We start from the raw sequence: 20,575 nt of genomic DNA on the forward strand, positions 1-20,575 counted from the left end.
CAGGATGCTGTGGTAGCCATGCTGGTTAAGTGTGTCTTGAATTCTAAATAAATCACACACCGTGTCAAAGGCAAAGCACCATCACATCTCCATGCTACATGGTGGGAACCACACATGTGGAGCTCATCCGTTCAAAGGACTCATCAGACCAAAGGATGGATTTCCACCGGTCTAATATCCATTGCCATTTCTTGGACCAAGCAAGTCTCTTCTTATTATTGGTGTTCTTTAGTCGTGGTTTATTTGCAGAATTTCAACCATGAAGGCCTGATTCACGCAGTCTCATCTGAACAGTTGATGTTGAGATGTGTCTGTTACTTGAACTCTGTGTAGCATTTATTTGGAATGCAATTTCTGAGGTTTGTAACCATTTGTAGCTCCCTCCAGTAACCACGAGCACAACAGTTACTTGATTTTAACTTATTCTGTAGTTTTAGTCAGAATTTTCTAATTCCGTTGTCACGGACTGGCTCGAAGCCCGTAACAAAAAGGCAGACAACGTGGAGATAAGGAATAACAAAATATATTTATTAACTAAGGTAACCTATATACTCATAAACAATAGTGTGTCTGCGTGGAGAGAGTCTCCCAATGAATGTGGAAGAGGTCTATTTATCCTGGGACACACCCGGGCACAGGTGTTTCCCATGTCGCTGACGACTCTCCCGGCTCCACCCACCGGCATCCTAATAAGGAAACGAGCAAAGCGAGAGAATACGGCAGACAGAGTCAGAGGGTCGTCACACCATGAGAACTATAACGTAAATGAAAATACAGTTAAGCACACTCGTACAACTTTCTTGTCTTACGAGTGACTTATTAGCTTGATATAACTCTGAAGTGCTTACATACATAAACAGTTTAACTGGAGCTATAACAGTATCAGATTAAACACATGAATAAAGGAAAAATACCTAATTGGCTGCTTATTACAGAAGGGATGAAATCAAAACTTAACACTTCTTATTCCTGGCATGAATTCACGCTTCATCCTTAGTTATTATAACGTTTACCATCCTAACATACACACTTCAGCCTTTACGAACTACACCCTAAGACATGAAAACTTAGCTAACGCAGCGCCGGATTGGGGCGGCAGGATAGCCTAGTGGCTAGAGCGTTGGACTAGTAACCAGAAGGTTGCAAGTTCAAATCCCCGAGCTGACAAGGTACAAAATCTGTCGTTCTGCCCCTGAACAGGCAGTTAACCCACTGTTCCTAGGCCGTCATTGAAAATAAGAATTTGTTCTTAACTGACTTGCCTAGTAAAATTAAGGTAAAATAAAAAATAAAAATTTGCCTTCGCTCCGAAGGTGTGTTGCTACGATAATGATCCCCATTACAACAGTTATTAGCCACGTAGTTCGGCTTGTCTTATCATTTCCCCCACATAGCGAACACGCGAACAATTCAAACAAAAAACACAACGACATAGACTTGCAGGTTAATTGTCAGTTACAATAATGAACTTATCCTCTGCAGCAGAAGTAACTCTGGGTCTTCCTTTTCTGTGGCGGTCCTCAGAGCCAGTTTCATCATAGCGCTTGATGATTTTTGCGACTGCACTTGAAGGAACTTTCTTGAAATGTTCTGCATTTGCTGATCTTCATGTTTTAAAGTAATGATGGACTGTCGTTTCTCTTTGCTTATTTGTGCTGTTTTTTCCATAATATGGACTTGGTCTTTTACCAAATAGGGCTATCTTCTGTATACCACACCTACCTTGTCACAGCACAACTGATTGGCTCAAACGCATTAAGAATGAAAGAAATGACACCAATTAACTTCTAACAAGGCAAACCTGTTAATTAAAATGAATTCCAGGTGACTACCTCATGAAGCTGGTTGAGAGAATGCCAACCTTGTGCAAAGCTGTCAAGGCACAGGGTGGCAACTTTGAAGAATCTCATTTCTAAACTATATTTTGATTGGTTCAATACTTTTTTTTGGTTACCACATGTAACCATGTGTGTTATTTCATAGTTTTGATGTCTTCACTATTATTATACTATGTAGAAAATAGTAAAAATAAAGAAACCCCTTGAATGAGTACGTGTGTCCCAAATTTGACTGGTACTGTATATAATCTGTGGACTCAGATTTCCAGAACATTCCTCCATACTTTAGAGACAGATCATGAACTTAAGATATTTTTGTTGCCACAGTAACCTGACCCGGGGAGTGGGCCGCTTCCGGGAGATCCTCCGAGCTGTAGAGACCAGGACCACACAGAACTTAAGAATGGTGGGTACTAGTGTGTGTGTGAGAGAGTGTGTGTGTGTGTGTGTGTGTGTGTGAGAGTGTGAGAGTGTGTGCTTGCCCGCACGTGCACCCATGTGCTGTAACACTATATGTGTGTGTTCTGTTTCCCTTTTGTAGACCATAGCGCGACAGCTAGCAGAGATCCTGCTGAGGGGGATGTGTGAGCAGAGCTACTGGAGTCCTCTGGAGGACCCTCCCAGCCAGTCCCCCCTGGATGACCCCCTACTACGCCAGGGAGCCCCCTACACCAAGGACTACGCACTCAGCCGCCGGCCACGTGTCTACTCCGGAGAGAAGTATGGACCAACCTCTGTCTGTCTACTGGCTCTCTCTCTTCTCCCTCTCGCTCTGCCGGTCTTTTTCACTACTGTGTTGCATTAAAAAGTCCTGTCCAGATCATAATACTAGCCTGTGTACAAACAACACAATCCATGTGCCAATTCAAATCCAATTAAATTTTTCAGATTTTATGCACCAAATAGAACATGTGTAGACCTTACCGTGAAATGCTTACTTACAAGCCCTTAACCAACAATGCACTTCAAGAAATAGATGTAAGAAAATATTTACTAAATTAACTAAAGTATAAAAGATAACACAATAAAATAACAATAACGAGACTATATACAGGGGGTACCGGTACTGAGTCAATGTGCGGGTGTACAGGTTAGTCGAGGTAATTTGTACATGTAGGCAGGGATGAAGACACTATGCAAAGATAACTAACAGCGAGTAGCAGCAGTGTAAATACAAAGTGGAGGTGTCAATGTAAATAGTCCAGGTGGCCATTTGATTAATTGTTCAGCAGTCTTATGGCTTGGAGATAGAAGCTGTTAAGGAGCGTTTTGGTCCTAGACTTGGCGCTCCGGTACCGCTTGCCGTGTGGTAGCAGAGAGAACAGTGTGTGACTGGAGTCTTTGACAATTTGTTTGGACCTTCCTCTGACACAGCCTAGTATTTAGATCCTGGATGGCAGGATGCTTGGCCAAAGTGATGTATTGGGCCGTACACATTACCCTCTGTAGCGCCTTATGGTCGGATGCCGAGCAGTTGTCATATCAGGCGGTGATGCAACCGGTCAGGATGCTCTCGATGATTCAGCTGTAGAACCTTTTGAGGATCTTGGCACCCATGACAAATATTTTCAGTCTCCCGAGGGGGAAAAGGTGTTGTCGTGGTGGGTTTGGACCATGATAGTTTGTTGGTGACGTGGACACCAAGGAACTTGAAACTCTCGACCTGCTCCACTGCAGCCCCGTCGATGTTAATGGGGGCGTGTTCGGCCCTTCTTTTCCTGTAGTCCACGATCAGCTCCTTAGTTTTGCTCCCATTGAGGGAGAGGTTGTTGTCCTGGCACCTCACTGCCAGTTATCTGACCTCCCTATAGGCGGTCTCGTTGTTGTAGGTGATCAGGCCTACCACTGTTGTGTCGTCAGCAAATTTAATGATGGTGTTGGAGTCATGCCTGGCCACACAGTCGTGGGTGAACAGGGAGTACAGGAGGGGACTGAGAACCCACCCCTGAGGGGCCCAGTGCTGAAGATCAGCATGGCAGATGTGTTGTTGCTTAGCCATACCACCTGGGGTCAGCCCATCAAGAAGTCCTGGATCCAGTTGCAGAGGGAGGTGTTTAGTCCCAGGGTCCTAAGCTTAGTGATGAGCTTTGTGGCCACTATGGTGTTGAATGCTGAGCTGTAGCCAATGAACAGCATTCTCACATAGGTGTTCCTTTTGTCCCTGTGGGAAAGGGCAGTGTGGAGTGCAATAGAGATTGCATCATCTGTGGATCTGTTGGGGTGGTATGCGAATTGGAGTGGGTCTAGGGTTTCTGGGATGATGGCGTTGATGTGAGCCATGACCAACCTTTCAAAGCACTTAATGGCTACAGACGTGAGTACTACGGGGCGGTAGTCATTTAGCCAGGTTACCTTTGCTTTCTTGGGCACAGGGAATATGGTGGTCTGCTTGAAAGTGACTCGGTTAGGAAGAGGTTGTGTGTATCTATATTGGCAAAATGTGACACTCCTAGGCAGTTTACCTACACATGAAAACCCCATGTTACGCTGGCTTGTGAACCAAGCTGAGCTGACAGTGGTGGTTTTCAGGCACTGTCTCTACAATCGGTTGCTAACTTTCTCTCCCTTTTTCTATTTCCCTCTTTCCTCTTTTTCTCCCTCTGTTCACCCCCCTCACTGTCTTTGTCTCCTCTCTCTGTCTCTCTCACTATCTTTGCTTCCTCCCACCTGCTCTCTTTCTCTCCCCTCAGTCTGTTTTGTCCACAGGAAAACACAGAAGAGGCTCTGCTCCTGTTGCTGATCAGTGAATCTATGGTAAGACTACACACACACACACACACACACACACACACACACACACACACACACACACGTCTTTTATCCCTCTATCCTGGCAGTTTGATTAATCTTTCAGATCACGCACCTTTTCAACAATAACAACCAAAATCCCTTTGTTCAAATGTTAATGCATTCAAAGTGAATTATTTTTTTCTCTCAGTCACCAACTGTTTCATTCAGTAGAGTTTCCCCATCACACTCCCAAAGCAAGGCAAAGCAATGCATTGAAGTCCATGTTTGGAAGGCCTACTTTTTAAAAATCTTTCTTTCCTTTGGTCCATTAGTTAAATGGGTGTTAGATTTCCATGCTGTTAGTTTTTCCCTTCTAATGGGTGCTTTTAAAATCAGGGGCCCCAATCATCCTGTTTTCTGCCCAGTCAAACACAACACTCGTCTTTCGACTCTTCTCCTTACCACACACACACCACATGTTTTACTATCCTTGTGTGGACCAAAAATTGATTTCCATTCAAAATCCTATTTTCCTTAAACCTCAACCTGACCCTAACTTCTAACCCCTAAGCTTAAAATAGCGTTTGTCCTCGTCAGATAATTTTCCTTGTATACTATCCTTGTGGGGATTTCTGGTAACCATGAGGAAAGTAATACCACACACACACACACACAAGCTCCTCTTTCTTTTCTTCTCCGTCACTGTGTGTGATATGATGATGTGTGTGTTCTCCCTGCAGGCCAACAGAGATGCGGTGCTGAGCAGGATTCCAGAGCACAACAGCGACCGCATCATCAGCCTGCAGAGTGCCTCTGTGGTCTACGACCTACTGACCATCGCCCTAGGCCGACGGGGACAGTACGAGATGCTCTCTGAGGTCAGGACACACACACACTGGACGTGTGTGTGTGTGTGTGTGTGTGTGTGTGTGTGTTGAAATTGGAAGTTTACATACACTTAGGTTGAAGTCATTAACTCGTTTTTCAACCTCTCCACAAATTTCCTGTTAACAAACTATAGTTTTGGCAAGTCTGTTAGGACATCTACTTTGTGCATGTAATTTACACAATTACACAAGTAATTTTTCCAACAATTGTTTACAGACAGATTATTTCACTGTATCACAATTCCAGTGGGTCAGAAGTTTACATACACTAAATAGACTGTGCCTTTTAAACAGCTTGGAATATTCCAGAAAATTATGTCATGGCTTTAGAAACTTCTGATTGGCGGTGCACCTGTGGATGTATTTCAAGGCCTACCTTCAAACTCAGTGCCTCTTTGCTTGACATCATGGGAAAATCAAAAGAAATCACCCAAGACCTCAGAAAAGAATTGTGGACCTCCACAAGTCTGGTTCATCTTTGGGAGCAATTTCCAAATGCCTGAAGGTACCACATTCATCTGTACAAACAATAGTACGCAACTATGAACACCATGGGACCACGCAGCCGTCATACCGCTCAGGAAGGAGACTCATTCTGTCCCCTAGAGATGAACGTACTTTGGTGAGAAAAGTGCAAATCAATCCCAGAACAACAGCAAAGGACCTTGTGAAGATGCTGGAGGAAACCGGTACAAAAGTATTAGTCCTATATCGTCATAACCTGAAAGGCCGCTTAGCAATGAAGAAACTACTGCTCCAAAACCGCCATAAAAAACCCAGACTACAGTTTGCAACTGCACATCGGGACAAAGATTGTACTTTTTGGAGAAATGTCCTCTGGTCTGATGAAACAAAAATAGAACTAATGGCCATCGTTATGTTTGGAGGAAAAAGGGGGAAGCTTGCAAGCCGAAGAACACCATCCCAACCGTGAAGCACGGGGGTGGCAGCATCATGTTGTGGGGGTGCTTTGCTGCAGGAGGGACTGGTGCACTTCACAAAATAGATGGCATCATGAGGTGGAAAATGATGTGGATATATTGAAGCAACATCTCAAGACATCAATCAGGAAGTCAAAGCTTGGTCGCAAATGGGTCTTCCGAATGGACAGTGACCCCCAAGCATACTTCCAAAGTTGTTGCAAAATGGCTTAAGGACCACAAAGTCAAGGTATTGTAGTGGCCATCACAAAGCCCTGACCTCAATCCTATAGAAAATTTGTGGGCAGAACTGAAAAAGCGTATGCGAGCAAGGAGGCATACAAACCTGACTCAGTTACACCAGCTCTGTCAGGAGGAATGGGCCAAAATACACCCAACTTGTTGTGGGAAGCTTGTGGAAGGCTACCCGAAACGTTTGACCCAAGTTGAAATATTTAAAGTCAATGCTACCAAATACTAATTGAGTGTATGTACACTTCTGACCCACTGGGAATGTGATGAAAGAAATAAAAGCTGAAATAAATCATTTTCTCTAGTATTATTCTGACATTTCACATTCTTAAAATAAAGTGGTGATCCTAACTGACCTAAAACAGGCAATTTTACGAGGATTAAATGTCAGGAATTGTTGAAAAACTAAGTTTAAATGTATTTGGCTAAGGTGTATGTAAACTTCCGACTTCAACTGTATACACACAAACACACACACACACACACAGTGCATTCGGAAAGTATACAGATCCCTTGACCTTTTCCACATTTTGTTAGGTTACAGCCTTATTATAAAATGGGTTAAATAAACATTTTCCCTCATCAATCTACACACAATATCCCATAATAACAAAGTGAAAACAGGTTTTTAAAAATGTATTACAAATTAAAAACAGAAATACCTTATTTACAAGTTTTCATACCCTTTGCTATGAGTCTCAACTGTTTCCATTGATCATCCTTGATGTTTCTACAACTTGATTGGAGTCCACATGTGGTATATTCAATGGATTGGACATTATTTGGAAAGGCACAGACCTGTCTATATAAGGTCCCAAAGTTGACAGTGCATGTCAGAGCAAAAACCAAGCCATGAGGTTGAAGGAATTGACCCTAGCGCTCCGAGACAGGATTGTGTCGATGCACAGATCTGGGGGAAGGGTACCCCAACATTTCTGCAGCAATCAAGGTCCCCAAGAACACGGTGGCCTCCATCATTCTTAAATAGAAATAGTTTGGAACCGCCAAGACTCTTTCTAGAGCTGGCCGCCCAGCCAAACGGAGCAATCGGGGTAGAAGGGCCTTGGTCAGGGTGGCGACTGCGTTGTCTTGTTTCGATCACGCGGACTGGGATATGTTCCGGGTAGCCTCAGAGAATAACATTGACGTTTACATTGACACAGTGACTGAGTTCATCAGGAAGTGTATTGGGGATGTTCTTCCCATGGTGTCTATTAAAACCTACCCAAACCAAAAACTGTGGATAGATGGCAGCATTCGCGTAAAACTGAAAGCGCGAACCTCTGCATTTAACAATGGCAAGGGGACTGGGAATCTGATTGAAAACAAACAGTGTGTTATTCCCTCCGTAAAGCAATCCTACATGCAAAATGTCAGTACAGAGACAAAGTTCAATGGCTCAGACATGAGACGTATGTGGCAAGGTCTACAGACGATCGCGGATTATAAAGGGAAAACCTGCCATGTTGCTGACACCGACATCTTGCTCCCAGACAAGCTAAACACCTTCACGCGTTTTGAGGATCACAAAGTGCCACCGACGCGGCCCGCTCCCAAGGACTGTGGGCTCTCGTTCTCCGTGGCCGACGTGAGTAAGTAATTTAAGCGTGTTAACTCTCGCAAGGCTGCTGGCCCAGACGGCATCCCTAGTTGCGTCCTCAGAGCATGCGCAGACCATCTGGCTGGAGTGTTTACGGACATATTCAATCTCCCTATCCCAGTCGGCTGTCTCCACTTGCTTCAATATGGCCACCATTATTCTTTTACCCAATAAAGAAAACATAACTAAACTAAATGACTATCGCCCCGTATCACTCACTTCTGTCATCATGAAGTGCTATGAGAGACTAGTTAAGGATCATATCACCTCTACCTTACCTGACACCCTAGACCCACTTCAGTTTGCTTACCGCCCCAACAGATCCACAAACGATGCAATCGCCATCACACTGCACACTGCCCTATCCCATTTGGACAAGAGGAATACCTATGTCAGAATGCTGTTAATTGACTATTGCTCAGCCTTCAACACCATAGTACCCTCCAAGCTCATCAATAAGCTTGGGCTCTGGGTCTGAATCCCGCCCTGTGCAACTGGGTCCTGGACTTCCTGACGGGCTGCTCCCAGGTGGTGAAGGTAGGAAACAATATCCCCACTTCACTGATCCTCAACAGGGGCCCAGGATGCGTGCTCAGCCGCCTCCTGTACTCCCTGTTCACCCATGACATGCGTGGCCACGCACGCCTCCAACTCAATCATCAAGTTTGCATACGACACAAGTTTAAATGTATTTGCCTAAGGTCTATGTAAACTTCCGACTTCAACTGTTTATACTAGGCGGTGTCAGAGGAAGGCCCAACAAATTGACAAAGACTCCAGTCGCCCAAGTCGTAGACTGTTCTCTCTGCTTACTGCACGGCAAGCGGTCCTGGAGCTCCAAGTCTAGGACTAAAATGCTCCTTAACAGCTTCTATCCCCAAGCCATAAGACTGCTGAACAATTAATCAAATGGCCACCTGGACTATTTACATTGCTGCTACTCAGTTTATTATCTATGTATATTCACTTTACAAATTACCTCGACTGGGGCGGCAGCGTAGCCTAGTAGAGCGTTGGACTAGTAACCGAAAGGTTGCAAGTTCTAATCCCCGAGCTGACAAGGTACAAATCTGTCGTTCTGCCCCTGAACAGGCAGTTAACCCACTGTTCCTAGGCCGTCATTGAAAATAAGAATTTGTTCTTAACTGACTTGCCTAGTAAAACAAAGGTAAATAACCTGTATCCCCGCACATTGACTCTGTATATAGCTTCTTTATTGTTATTTTGTTCCTTTTTGATCATTTTTTTTTCACTTTAGTTTATTTTGTAAATATTTTCTTGACTCTATTTCTTGAACTGCGTTGTTGGTTAAGGGCTTGTAAGTAAGCATTTCATGGTAAGGTCTACTACACCTGTTGTATTCGGCGCATGTGACATAACATTTGATTTGATGTGTGCATTGAATTCTAAATAAATCACAGACAATGTCACCAGCAAAGCACCCCCACACCAACATACCACCGCCTCCTTGCTTCACGGTGGGAACCACACATGCGGAGATAATCCGTTCACCTACTCTGCATCTCACAAAGACACAGTTGTTGGAACCAAAAATCTAAAATTTGGACTCATCAAACCAAACAACAGATTTCCACCGGTCTAATGTCCATTGCTCGTGTTTCTTTGCCCAAGCAAGTCTTCTCTTCTTATTGGTGTCCTTTAGTAGTGGTTTTCTGCGGCAATTTGACCATGAAGGCCTCATTCATGCAGTTTCCTCTGAACAGTTGATGTTGAGATATGTCTGTTACTTGAACTCGGTGAAGCATTTTTTGGGACTGTAATTTCTGAGGCTGGTAACTCTAATGAACTGATTCTCTGCAGCAGAGGTAACTGGGTCTTCCTTTCCTGTGGCGGTGCTCATGAGAGCCAGTTTCATCATGGCGCTTGATGGTTTTTACGACTGCACTTGAAGAAACTTCTTGAAATCTTCTGCATGGAATGGAAATCATGTTTTAAAGTAATGATGGACTGCTGTTTCTCTTTGTTTATTTGAGCTGTTCTTGCCATAATATGGACTTGGTCTTTCACCAAATAGGCCTATCTTCTGTATACCACCCCGACCTTGTCACAACACAACTGATTGGCTCAAACACATTAAGAATTTCCACAAATTAACTTTTTAACCAGGCACACTTGGTTAATTGAAAGGCGTTCCAGGTGACTACCTCATGAAGCTGGCTGAGACAATGCCAAGAGTGTGAAAAGCTGTCATCAAGGCAAAGGGTGGCTACTTTGAAGAATCTCTTTTTTTGGTTACTACATGAATGAGTAGGTTTGTCCAAACTTTTGACTGTGTGTTGTGTGTGTGTGTGTGTGTGTGTGTGTGTGTGTGTGTGCACTTATCCTACACATCCACACACACACACACACCTATCCCCTAACCACCCCGTCAGTAACCGTGGGAACACTCGAAAAGGCCCACTGGGACCAATCACGGCCTATCGTTGCCCTGGACACCCTTAGCTGCCAGTCTTCATTTACTGTGTCTCTGGAACCGGGAGCCGTCCTTCGGTCCGGTCGATGGCCGAATGGATCTAATCTCATTGATCTGGAGGCCCTCTGAAGTCAATCCCTCCATCCCCCAGCGCTGCTATCTCTCTCTTACTGAACAAGAGAGAAAGCACAAAGTCTCACTAACTGCATAGACTCCAAGACACTGCTACTGTTACTGCAATCATCAGAAACACTAATCCAAAACATTTTATTTTTTTTAAACCTGTCTTTCTCCTTGAGAGAGAGAATTGTGTTGATCAAAGTTGTGATAGCAGAGAAAGCCAATGGTTTGGCTTGTGAATACAACAAGCAGCCTGGGGGAGTATTTTGTGCCAAGGCTCTGTAAAGTATGGTCTTGAATTATCAACATTGTGTTGTTTGTGTTAGCCCTGTGTCTTAAAATGCTACCCTTAGTCATCTGCCTGTACTGAAACACACTTGGAGCATTACACATATATTGCTTGTCTTCCTCTGTCCTCTGGCTTTCTTCAGTGTGTGTGTGTGTGTGTGTGTGTGTGTTACACTGCCTTTTAATCTGCCTTTGATTGTTCTGCCTGGGCCTCCCTGCCACCCTGTTCAATTAAAATGTCCCCAGTAAGCTCTTTGTGTGTGATTAGTCCTAATACCCCCACAGCCTGCCTAGAAACCCTTTCAGATCAGCTTCTTGCAATGCTGCAGACACGGCCTCCTGCTGCCGCAACCTCCTGCAGTCACAACTGTGGCCACAACCTGCCGTTCTCCAACCACAACACACTGCAAATACACACACACTCTGGGTTGATCTAAAAATGTCTCCCTGCCTGGTACTTTGCCTTGTTCCTTGAGGTGATTTTATTATTTATATTTGATATACAGTACCAGTCAAAGGTTTGGACACGCCTACTCATTCAAGGGTTTTTCTTTATTTTTACTATTTTCTACATGAAGACATCAAAACTAAGGCTCCAAAGGCTGTTCAAATAAAGCCTTTCATGGGTTTGACTTAGACACTCTCAAAATGTATTTACTTTCTTGAGTAACATTGTAATGCCTGAGTAATGTTGAATTCAGATATTTCTCTATTTTAATTGACAGGTAAATGTGATATCAAGTGAGTGTTATTGATCTTTGTCTTGCGTCTGCAGTGTCTTGAGAGGGCCATGAAGTTTGCCTTTGAGGAGTTCCATCTCTGGTACCAGCTGGCCCTTTCACTGATGGCTGCTGGGAAGGTAAGTCTGACATCACTACTGTGACATCATGCTTATTTCATTTATGTACAGCATTACTCTGTCCTTGACCGTGTGTGTGTGCGCAGTCGGCCCGAGCGGTAAAGGTACTGAAGGAGTGTATCCGTCTGAAGCCCGACGACCCAACCATTCCCCTGCTAGCCGTCAAGCTGTGCATCGGAGCACTCCATTGGGTGAGCGACAACAACAAGCCCAGCAACAGCCCTCGCATATCTCTCGTAGAAATCATGACATTATTTTTCCCATGTGATTTAACTTTCTCCATTATAGGACTCTAATAGTCTCTCACTCCTTCTGTCTAGCTGGAGGAAGGAGAGTGTTTTGCTAAGATGGTGGTGGATATGGGGGAGAAGGCCTCAGAGTTCCGAGCTAAAGGTTACCTAGCCATCGGCCTGGTGTACAGCCTCAAGGCTACAGACGGTGAGGGACCGCTCCCACTTTCAGCCACTGACATCGTACAATATTCCACCCAGGGCCAGGGCTCTGTCTCAATTGCTTGAAAACATGTCCTCTCCTCATCTCCTCCCTTTCATTTGCACTTGATTGGACGGGTAAAAGCAATGGTGGAAAATCAGTAGGATTGCTTTCATCTGCTCAGTTCTTTTAGATCAGAGTGAGGTAAGGAGGGGAAGGATTGTTAATGTGACATGACCATAACACATTAATGTCCACAGCTATCAGTCACACCTCACCCAGACACACTAACAGCCACTGACTATCTCTGGTGTATGACAGTCCTACATTGCTCTCCTCTCACTCCCACATTCAGCTTATCTCCACTGTAACATATGGCGTACACAAGCTGAATATTTATGACTTAACGAAGCCTAATGTAAGCTCCCTTCCCTTCCTCCTCCTGAACCTAATCACTCTCTCCCCTTTTGTTTCTCATTCTCTTGCCTTCTCTCAATCTCCTTCCTCCCCTCCCGTCTGTTCTTCACTCCATTTCCCTCTCTCTGTCTCTCTCCATTTCACTCGCTCTTAAATGCTCACTCAATTGATGTGGCTCTCCCATCTGCTGCCTTCTCTGTTTTCTGCTCTGTTTACTCCTTTCTCTCCTGCTGTTTGTCCACTTTCTCTTTTAATTTTTTCCCTCATATTTCCTCTCCATCTCCCACACCCCTCATCCCCTTCCTGTCTCTCCCTCTCTCTCTCCCTCTTTCTCCCTACAGCGTCCCTACGGGGGATGCAGGAGGAGTATCAGAGGAAGGCCCTGGGTGCATTCCAGAGGTGAGTCCTCGTACCTCTCAGTTTTTAAAGAATGAAGCAATATAGATATCCCTGTCCCACATCCCCTCTCTCAATGGCTCCCTGCCTCTGTTGTCTGACACCACTCTCCTTGTCCCCTGTACCCCATCCCATCCCCGTGTCTCCTCTTTCCTGTCTCTGTCCCTGCCTCTACTCCCTTCTGGGGCTTCTCGGCCCTGGCTCCCATAATGGAGGTTGAATCTTCCTCAGTCTCACACCACTCTCCTGACACATTAACTCAGCACTGGTGTAAAAGAGCCTGTTTAAGCACAGAGATCGTTTGGTGAGAACCATGTAAGCCCACCTCAAGTGGTTTGGGGCAGGCCAAGACAGGGCAGGGCTTGGGGAGGCTTGTTCAGTAGGGGATTGGATGGATATATACCTGACTCATTCAAGGTTAGTCCCCTGGTATTTCCAGCGTAATAGGTCCTGATACTATAGGATAGTGGCTAGTAGTGCATTCATTTCCCTGCTTTATGAAACTGCAATCAATCAGCATTCTCAGCAGCAGTCATGCAAGGGTATATATATATTTTTGTAATGCCATAGTGGATCAGTGGTACCTGCTGATAGTATTTGAAGGACACTGTACCTACCTACTCACTCACTACTCCTCATCTCTGTTTCAGAGCCCAGAGCTTGTCCCCCACAGACCACCTGGCTGCCTTCTACCTGGCCCTGCAGCTGGCTGTGTCACGGCAGGTAAGGCCACACACACACTGTGGCTCAGAGTCAGGATGGAACTAATGAGCGTCTCTGCGTGTCAGAGCTGGTTTAGCAACACTGATACTCCCTGTAGATAGATGTGTGTGTGTGTGTGTGTGTTTCCGCTCAGTGCCTCAACCCCCTACGAGGTAAAGGTGCTCATCTTTCACACGGGTCAATCTAAGGTCAATGTAAACTCGCTCTTTTTCTCCCTCTTCTGTCTCTTTCAGTCTCTCCATGTATATTGTCTCTTTCTCAACTCTATACTCCTCTCTATACCTCCCCCCGTGTGTCTTTCTCATTTTTTCTCTGTCTTCTCTCTGTCCTTCCTCTGTAATCTCTCGTTGATCCTCCCATCAGATTGAGGGAGATAGATGAAATCTAACCGCTGATACAGGGACCAGGACTGTTTCCATGGTGATAAAGACCCAAATAAAGTGTTGGTTTGAGACACGGAGAGTCTGGAAATAATGTGACATTAAAATTGATTTAAAAACCATGAGACGGAAATGTCAAGGGTGCATTTCTGACGGGAGCAGGTCTGGAGAGGGGAGAGGAGAGGATAGAGAGGGATTGTGAATTGTAATTACATTCAGTGATAGACAGCCATTGTACTGTATTATTATAAAACCCCCAGGTGCCTCTAATACCAAATGTAGTCTCTGATTAGATTCCATCTGTTGGCCAGTATTGATTCACACACACACACACACACACACACACACACACACACACACACACACACAGCTAACATATACCATTGATTTTCGAAGTGGAAGACAAATGTAGAGGACCTTATATTAGTTATTACCGGGGTGATGGAAGCAGGTGTTAACGAGTAAGCTGTTTTTGAGCATGTATCTACTCCATCAGACTTGTAATTGGTTTTCACAAGATGGGCATGGGGGGGGTGTATATAAAAACTGCTGAGCAAGTACATGAGCTGTTTGCCCTACTTTAGGTTAGGGCAGTGTTTCACATCTCCTGTCCTCCAGTACCCCCAATTGTACACATGTTTTATTGTTGCCCTGGACAAACACACCTCTATTCAACTTGTCAACTAATCATCAGGCCCTCAATGAGTTGAATCAGGCATTTGTTCGGGACTGCTGTTTGGTGTACAGGAGGACCGGAGAAGTGAACCATTGGGTTAGTGATTAAAATGACATTTGTGGTCAGAAAGTGTGTCCTCTCCAGCATGGCCAGATAGCAGCACCTCTGGCTGTGGATGACTGGTGGTGTATGTGATCTGTGTGCTGTAGATCCCGGAGGCACTGGGGTACGTGCGTCAGGCTCTGCAGCTGCAGGGAGACGACGTGCACTCTCTCCACCTGCTGGCCCTGCTGCTATCGGCCCAGAAACACTACCACGACGCTCTCAACATCATCGAGATGGCGCTCAGCGAGTACCCAGAAAGCTTCATGTGAGTCTGGAATCTTTCTCCACATCGGACTCTTCATACTCACTCTAAACTCCTCATACTTACTCTAAACTCCTCATACTCATGCAGGCCATCACAGAGGCATTAGTCTATAGCTTTGGTGTTGGCATGTGAACAAACACATTAACCAAAGGATCAGTCAGCGTGCCACTCTGCTCAGTGTGTTATTAACATTGTCCTGGGCATCAGGGAGATCAGCACCTGGCATCCTTAATTAGACCAGTGTGATGACTGGGGATGGGAGGGTTTGCTACCAGGAAGGGCAGAGGGAGTGGGCAGTGGGTACGGCATGCCAGCCATCCACACACACAGATCCGCGTGGTTATTTTGGCGGCAGAGAGAGACAGCAATTTTAATTGTATTTTCGGAGCTGTGTGTTAGTTACTGATAGAAATCAGAGCGCTTTTTCCTTTGCCGTCTCTCCATCTCCTCTGTCTGATGGTTAATTTGTGCACAAACCCTGCCCCTCTCACACCCCTGACTCTACGTAACTCTGAGATCCTCTTTTTTTTCTCTCTCTCTTTTCCCTGCTCTGTTTGTTTCCGGTGTTTGAATTTCACAATCTCTAATAGATTTAGTCTGCTGTACCCTCAGGCCAGCACAGTATTGGCTTCTGTGCCTCGGTATCTCTGCCTCAGCCACTTACATAACATTAAAAAGAACACGCTTTTTCATTTTCCAATTTTGTATTCTTTTTTTACCCTGTTTTTACACAAGCTTGATTGAGCATCGGCTCTCCCTGGGGGAGAGTGAAGTAAGTGTGTGTGTGTGTGTGTGTGTACGCACGCCTGTGTGTGCGTGTAAAAACATGACGCTGAGGGTGAGTTCTGTGACTATTTACTGTGCCTTGTGTTACAGCCTGAATTTAAAATGGATTAAATTGACATTTTGTGTCACTGGCCTACACACAATACCTCATAATGTCAAATTGGAATTATGTTTTTAGAATTGTTTTAACTAATTTATTAAAAATGAAAAGTTGAAATGTCTTGACTCTTTAACCCCTTTGTTATGGCAAGCCTTTTTATACTTAACAAGTCACATAATAAGTTACATGGACTCACTCTGTGTGCAATATTTGTGTTCAACATGATATTTGAATGACTACCTCGTCTCTGTACCTCATACATACATACAATTATCTGTTAAGGTCCCTCAGTAAAGCAGTGAATTTCAAACACAGATTCAACCACAAAGACCAGGGAGGTTTTCCAATGCCTCGCAAATAAGGGCACCTGAATAAGCAGACATTGAATATCCCTTTGAGCATGGTGAAGTTATTAATTACACTTTGGATGGTGTATCAATACACCCAGTCACGATAAAGATATAGGCATCCTTCCTAACTCAGTTACCAGAGAGGAAGAAAACCGCTCAAGGATTTTCCATGAGGCCAATGCTGACTTTAAAACAGAGTTTAATGGCTGTGATGGGAGAAAAGTGAGGATGGATCAACAACATTGTAGTTACTCCACAATACTAACCTAAATGACAGAGCGAAAAGAAGGAAACCTGTACAGAATAAAAAATATTCTGAAACATGCATCCTGTTTGTAAGGCACTATAGTAAAATGGCAAAACATTGGGCAAAGAAATTAACTTTATGTCCTGAATACAAAGTGTTATGTTTCGGACAAATCCAAGAGTTCCACTCTTAATATCTTCAAGCATAGTGGTGGCTGCATCATGTTATGGGTATGCTTGTCATCGGCAAGGGCGTTTTGGGGGGATAAGTCCAGGCAAAATCTTATAGGAAAACCTGGTTCAGTCTGCTTTCCAACAGACACCGGGAGACAAATTCACCTTTCAGCAGGTCAATAACCTAAAACACAAGGCCAAATATACACTGGAGTAGCTTACCAAGATTACGTTGAATGTTCCTGAGAAGCGTAGTTACAGTTTTGACTTAAATCGTCTTGAAAATCTATGGCAAGACTTGATAATGATTAACAACCAACTTGACAGAGCTTGATTATTTTTTTTAAGAATAATGTGCAAATATTGTAAAATCCAGGTGGGGAAATCTCTTTGAGACTTACCGAGAAAGACACAGCTGTAATCGCTGCCAAAGATGATTCTAACATGTATTGACTCAGGATTGTGAATACTTACAGTTGAAGCCGGAAGTTTACATACACCTTAGCCAAATACATTTAAACTCAGTTTTTCACAATTCCTGACATTTAGTCCTAGTAAAAATTCCATCTTAGGTCAGTTAGGATCACCACTTTATTTTAAGAACGTGAAATGTCAATAATATTAGAGATTTATTTCAGCTTTTATTTCTTTCATCACATTCCCAGTGGGTTAGAAGTTTACATACACTCAATTAGTATTTGCTAGCATTGCCTTTAAATTGTTTACCTTGGGTCAAACGTTTTGGGTAGCCTTCCACAAGCTTCCCACAATAAATTGGGTAAATTTTGTCCCATTCCTCCTGACAGAGCTGGTGTAACTGAGTCAGGTTTGTAGGCCTCCTTGCTCGCACATGCTTTTTCTATAGGATTGAAGTCAGGGCTTTGTGATGGCCCCTCCAGTACCTTGACTTTGTTGTCCTTAAGCCATTTTGCCACAACTTTGGAAGTATGCTTGGGGTCATTGTCCATTTGGAAGACCCATTTGCAACCAAGCTTTAACTTCCTGACGGATGTCTTGAGATGTTGCTTCAATATATCCACATCATTTTCACTACTCATGACGCCATCTATTTTTGTGAAGTGCCGCATAGCAGCCCCACAACATGTTGCTGCCACCCCCATGCTTCATGGTTGGGATGGTGTTCTTCAGCTTCTAAGCCTCCCCCTTTTTCCTCCAAACATAACAATGGTCATTATGGCCAAACAGTTCTATTTTTGTTTCATCAGACCAGAGGACATTTCTCCAAAAAGTACGATCTTTGTCCCGGTGTGCAGTTGCAAACCGTAGTCTGGCTTTTTTCTGGCGGTTTTGGAGCAGTGGTTCTTCATTGCTGAGCGACCTTTCAGGTTATGTCGATATAGGACAAATTTTCCTGTGGATATGGATACTTTTGTACCTGTTTCCTCCAGCATCTTCACATGGTCCTTTGCTGCTGTTCTGGGATTGATTTGCACTTTTTCGCACCAAAGTACGTTCATATCTAGGAGACCGAACACGTCTCCTTCCTGAGCGGTATGATGGCTGCATGGTCCCATGGTGTTTATACTTGCATACTATTGTTTGTACAGATGAACGCGGTACCTTCAGGCGTTTGGAAATTGCTCCCAAGGATGAATCAGACTTCTAGAGGTCTACGATTTTTTTGGGGCTGATTTCTTTTGATTTTCCCATGATGTCAAGCAAAGAGGCACTGTTTGAAGGTAGGCCTTGAAATACATCCACAGGTACACCTCCAATTGACTCAGGCTAATTGACATCATTTATCAGAAGCTTCTAAAGCCATAACATCATTTTCTGGAATTTTTCAAGCTGTTTAAAGGCACAGTCAACTTAGTTGAGTTTATTTTATTTTTACAGGGACAGTGCACATTAATCAACGTTTAAGTAAAAGTGCCGGTTTTAGCCAGCCGGCTCATTTTCAACCACAGTCCCTGTGCAGGTTATAGTGTGTAAACATCTGACACACTGGAATTGTGATACAGTGAATTATAAGTAAAATGGTCTGTCTGTAAACAATTGTTGGAAAAATGACTTGTGTCATGCACAAAGTAGATTTCCTAACCGACTTGCCAAAACTATAGTTTGTTAACAAGAAATTTGTGGAGATGTTGAAAAATTAGTTTTAACGACTCCAACCTAAGTGTATGTAAACTTCCGACTTCAACTATGTATTCAATATATATGTGTTTTATTTTCATTTTTTTGTTTAACCAATTGGGGGGGGTTGTGTGTATGTTGGGATGAGGAGGAGATGGAAAGGTGACGGTAAGGTCATGTTGTATTTATATCACAGTGCTGCACTGGGAGGAACGCGTTCGCCTAGGAGAGAAGGGTGGGTGAGATGGGGGAGGAGTCTATAAATGGGAACTTAATTCACAGCACCCCCCACCACACCAGACCAATGGAATTGTCTCACTCTCACACTACTCTCTCTCTGGGAGCGAATTAGTGTCTACATAGGCTTTCATCAAACGCTACTCTTCTTTTCTCTTGGTGAATGCACCCCTCTGCTAGATCTCCTCCCAGGCATCCTGGAGATAGAATTCTAATGCTACTCGATGGAGTGTGTAGCAGGCGGTGAAGGGTGCTCTCTGCAACCTCACAACATTGTGTACACATAGCTTAGGTGCTGGGTGGAAAATACTACATTTCTCCCACACCACCTGTATTACTACAACGTTTTTATCTGAGTTGTATCATTATAAAGAGATGCAGAGAGTCCACTCTGTAGATAACTGTGTGTTATCCTGTGTCTCAAACTGGGTGTCTCCCCGCAGCCTGTTGTTCACCAAGGTGAAGCTGGAGACGTTGTGTCGAGGACCTGAGGAGGCTCTGCTCACCTGCAAACACATGCTGCAGATCTGGAAGTCCTGTTACAACCTAACCAACCCCAGGTACAGTATAGTAGTACCCATTACACAGGCAACATGTTTTGTCCGCTAGATTGAATGGAACTGTGTATGGAAAATAGCAGTAAAATATGTCTGACACTACCATTGCAACCTGCGGTATTACACACCACCTTCAGGAATATTATGCCGTATAATGTAGTGTTTTGGAATGTCAGAAAAGGACGAGCGAGTGAGACTGGTCTGAGTCTGGGGCCAAATGTGCATTATCCCGATCTCCTTTTGTAAATATGTGCACCGACTTTAGCCACAATCTCCTGCAAAACACTGGTATTAACTATCACGAGAGATGGAGCAGCACTGCTTCCCTGATTTTTATCCATGGCTTTTTAACACTCTTTAAAGAGAAACACAGGCCTGAGAGCAGAGTACTGGAAAGCACTTTGTAACTACTATTGATATAAAAAGGTTTTTATAAATACAACGTTGATTGATTGAGCTAAATGACGTATACTCCTTTCCTTACTGTTAGTGAATCTCGTCTAGCCATAACCCAAAATCTCCAGAGTGTGTGTCCCAAATGGTGCCTATTCCCTAGTTAGTGCACTACACTATGGACTCCTGTCAAAAGTGGTGGACTACAATATGGATATGGTGCCGTTTGGGACACATCCCGTCTGCAGCTAATGGTAGTCATGCAGCAGAGAGAGAGAGCGCGAGTCAGTGTGGACAGATCAGTCCCTCACCT

The 20,575-nt window shown here is 44.1% G+C and overlaps 1 protein-coding gene across 2 annotated transcripts in view; it reads left to right on the top strand.

Annotated features, from left to right (window-relative positions):
• Positions 1–20,575, top strand: part of LOC112244960 (tetratricopeptide repeat protein 7B) — a 62,637-nt gene that overhangs the window by 24,456 nt on the left and 17,606 nt on the right. For both annotated transcript variants that reach the window (XM_024412865.2, XM_024412866.2), the window contains exons 6-16: positions 2,166–2,244; positions 2,380–2,558; positions 4,529–4,592; positions 5,309–5,446; positions 11,845–11,928; positions 12,015–12,119; positions 12,249–12,366; positions 13,119–13,176; positions 13,824–13,896; positions 15,162–15,322; positions 19,756–19,872. In XM_024412865.2, the coding sequence (XP_024268633.1) occupies positions 2,166–2,244; positions 2,380–2,558; positions 4,529–4,592; positions 5,309–5,446; positions 11,845–11,928; positions 12,015–12,119; positions 12,249–12,366; positions 13,119–13,176; positions 13,824–13,896; positions 15,162–15,322; positions 19,756–19,872 (1,176 nt within the window). The remainder of the gene's footprint in view (positions 1–2,165; positions 2,245–2,379; positions 2,559–4,528; positions 4,593–5,308; positions 5,447–11,844; positions 11,929–12,014; positions 12,120–12,248; positions 12,367–13,118; positions 13,177–13,823; positions 13,897–15,161; positions 15,323–19,755; positions 19,873–20,575) is intronic.

Source organism: Oncorhynchus tshawytscha, linkage group LG11 (assembly GCF_018296145.1).
Source record: "Oncorhynchus tshawytscha isolate Ot180627B linkage group LG11, Otsh_v2.0, whole genome shotgun sequence".
Taxonomy (NCBI): Eukaryota; Metazoa; Chordata; class Actinopteri; order Salmoniformes; family Salmonidae; genus Oncorhynchus; species Oncorhynchus tshawytscha.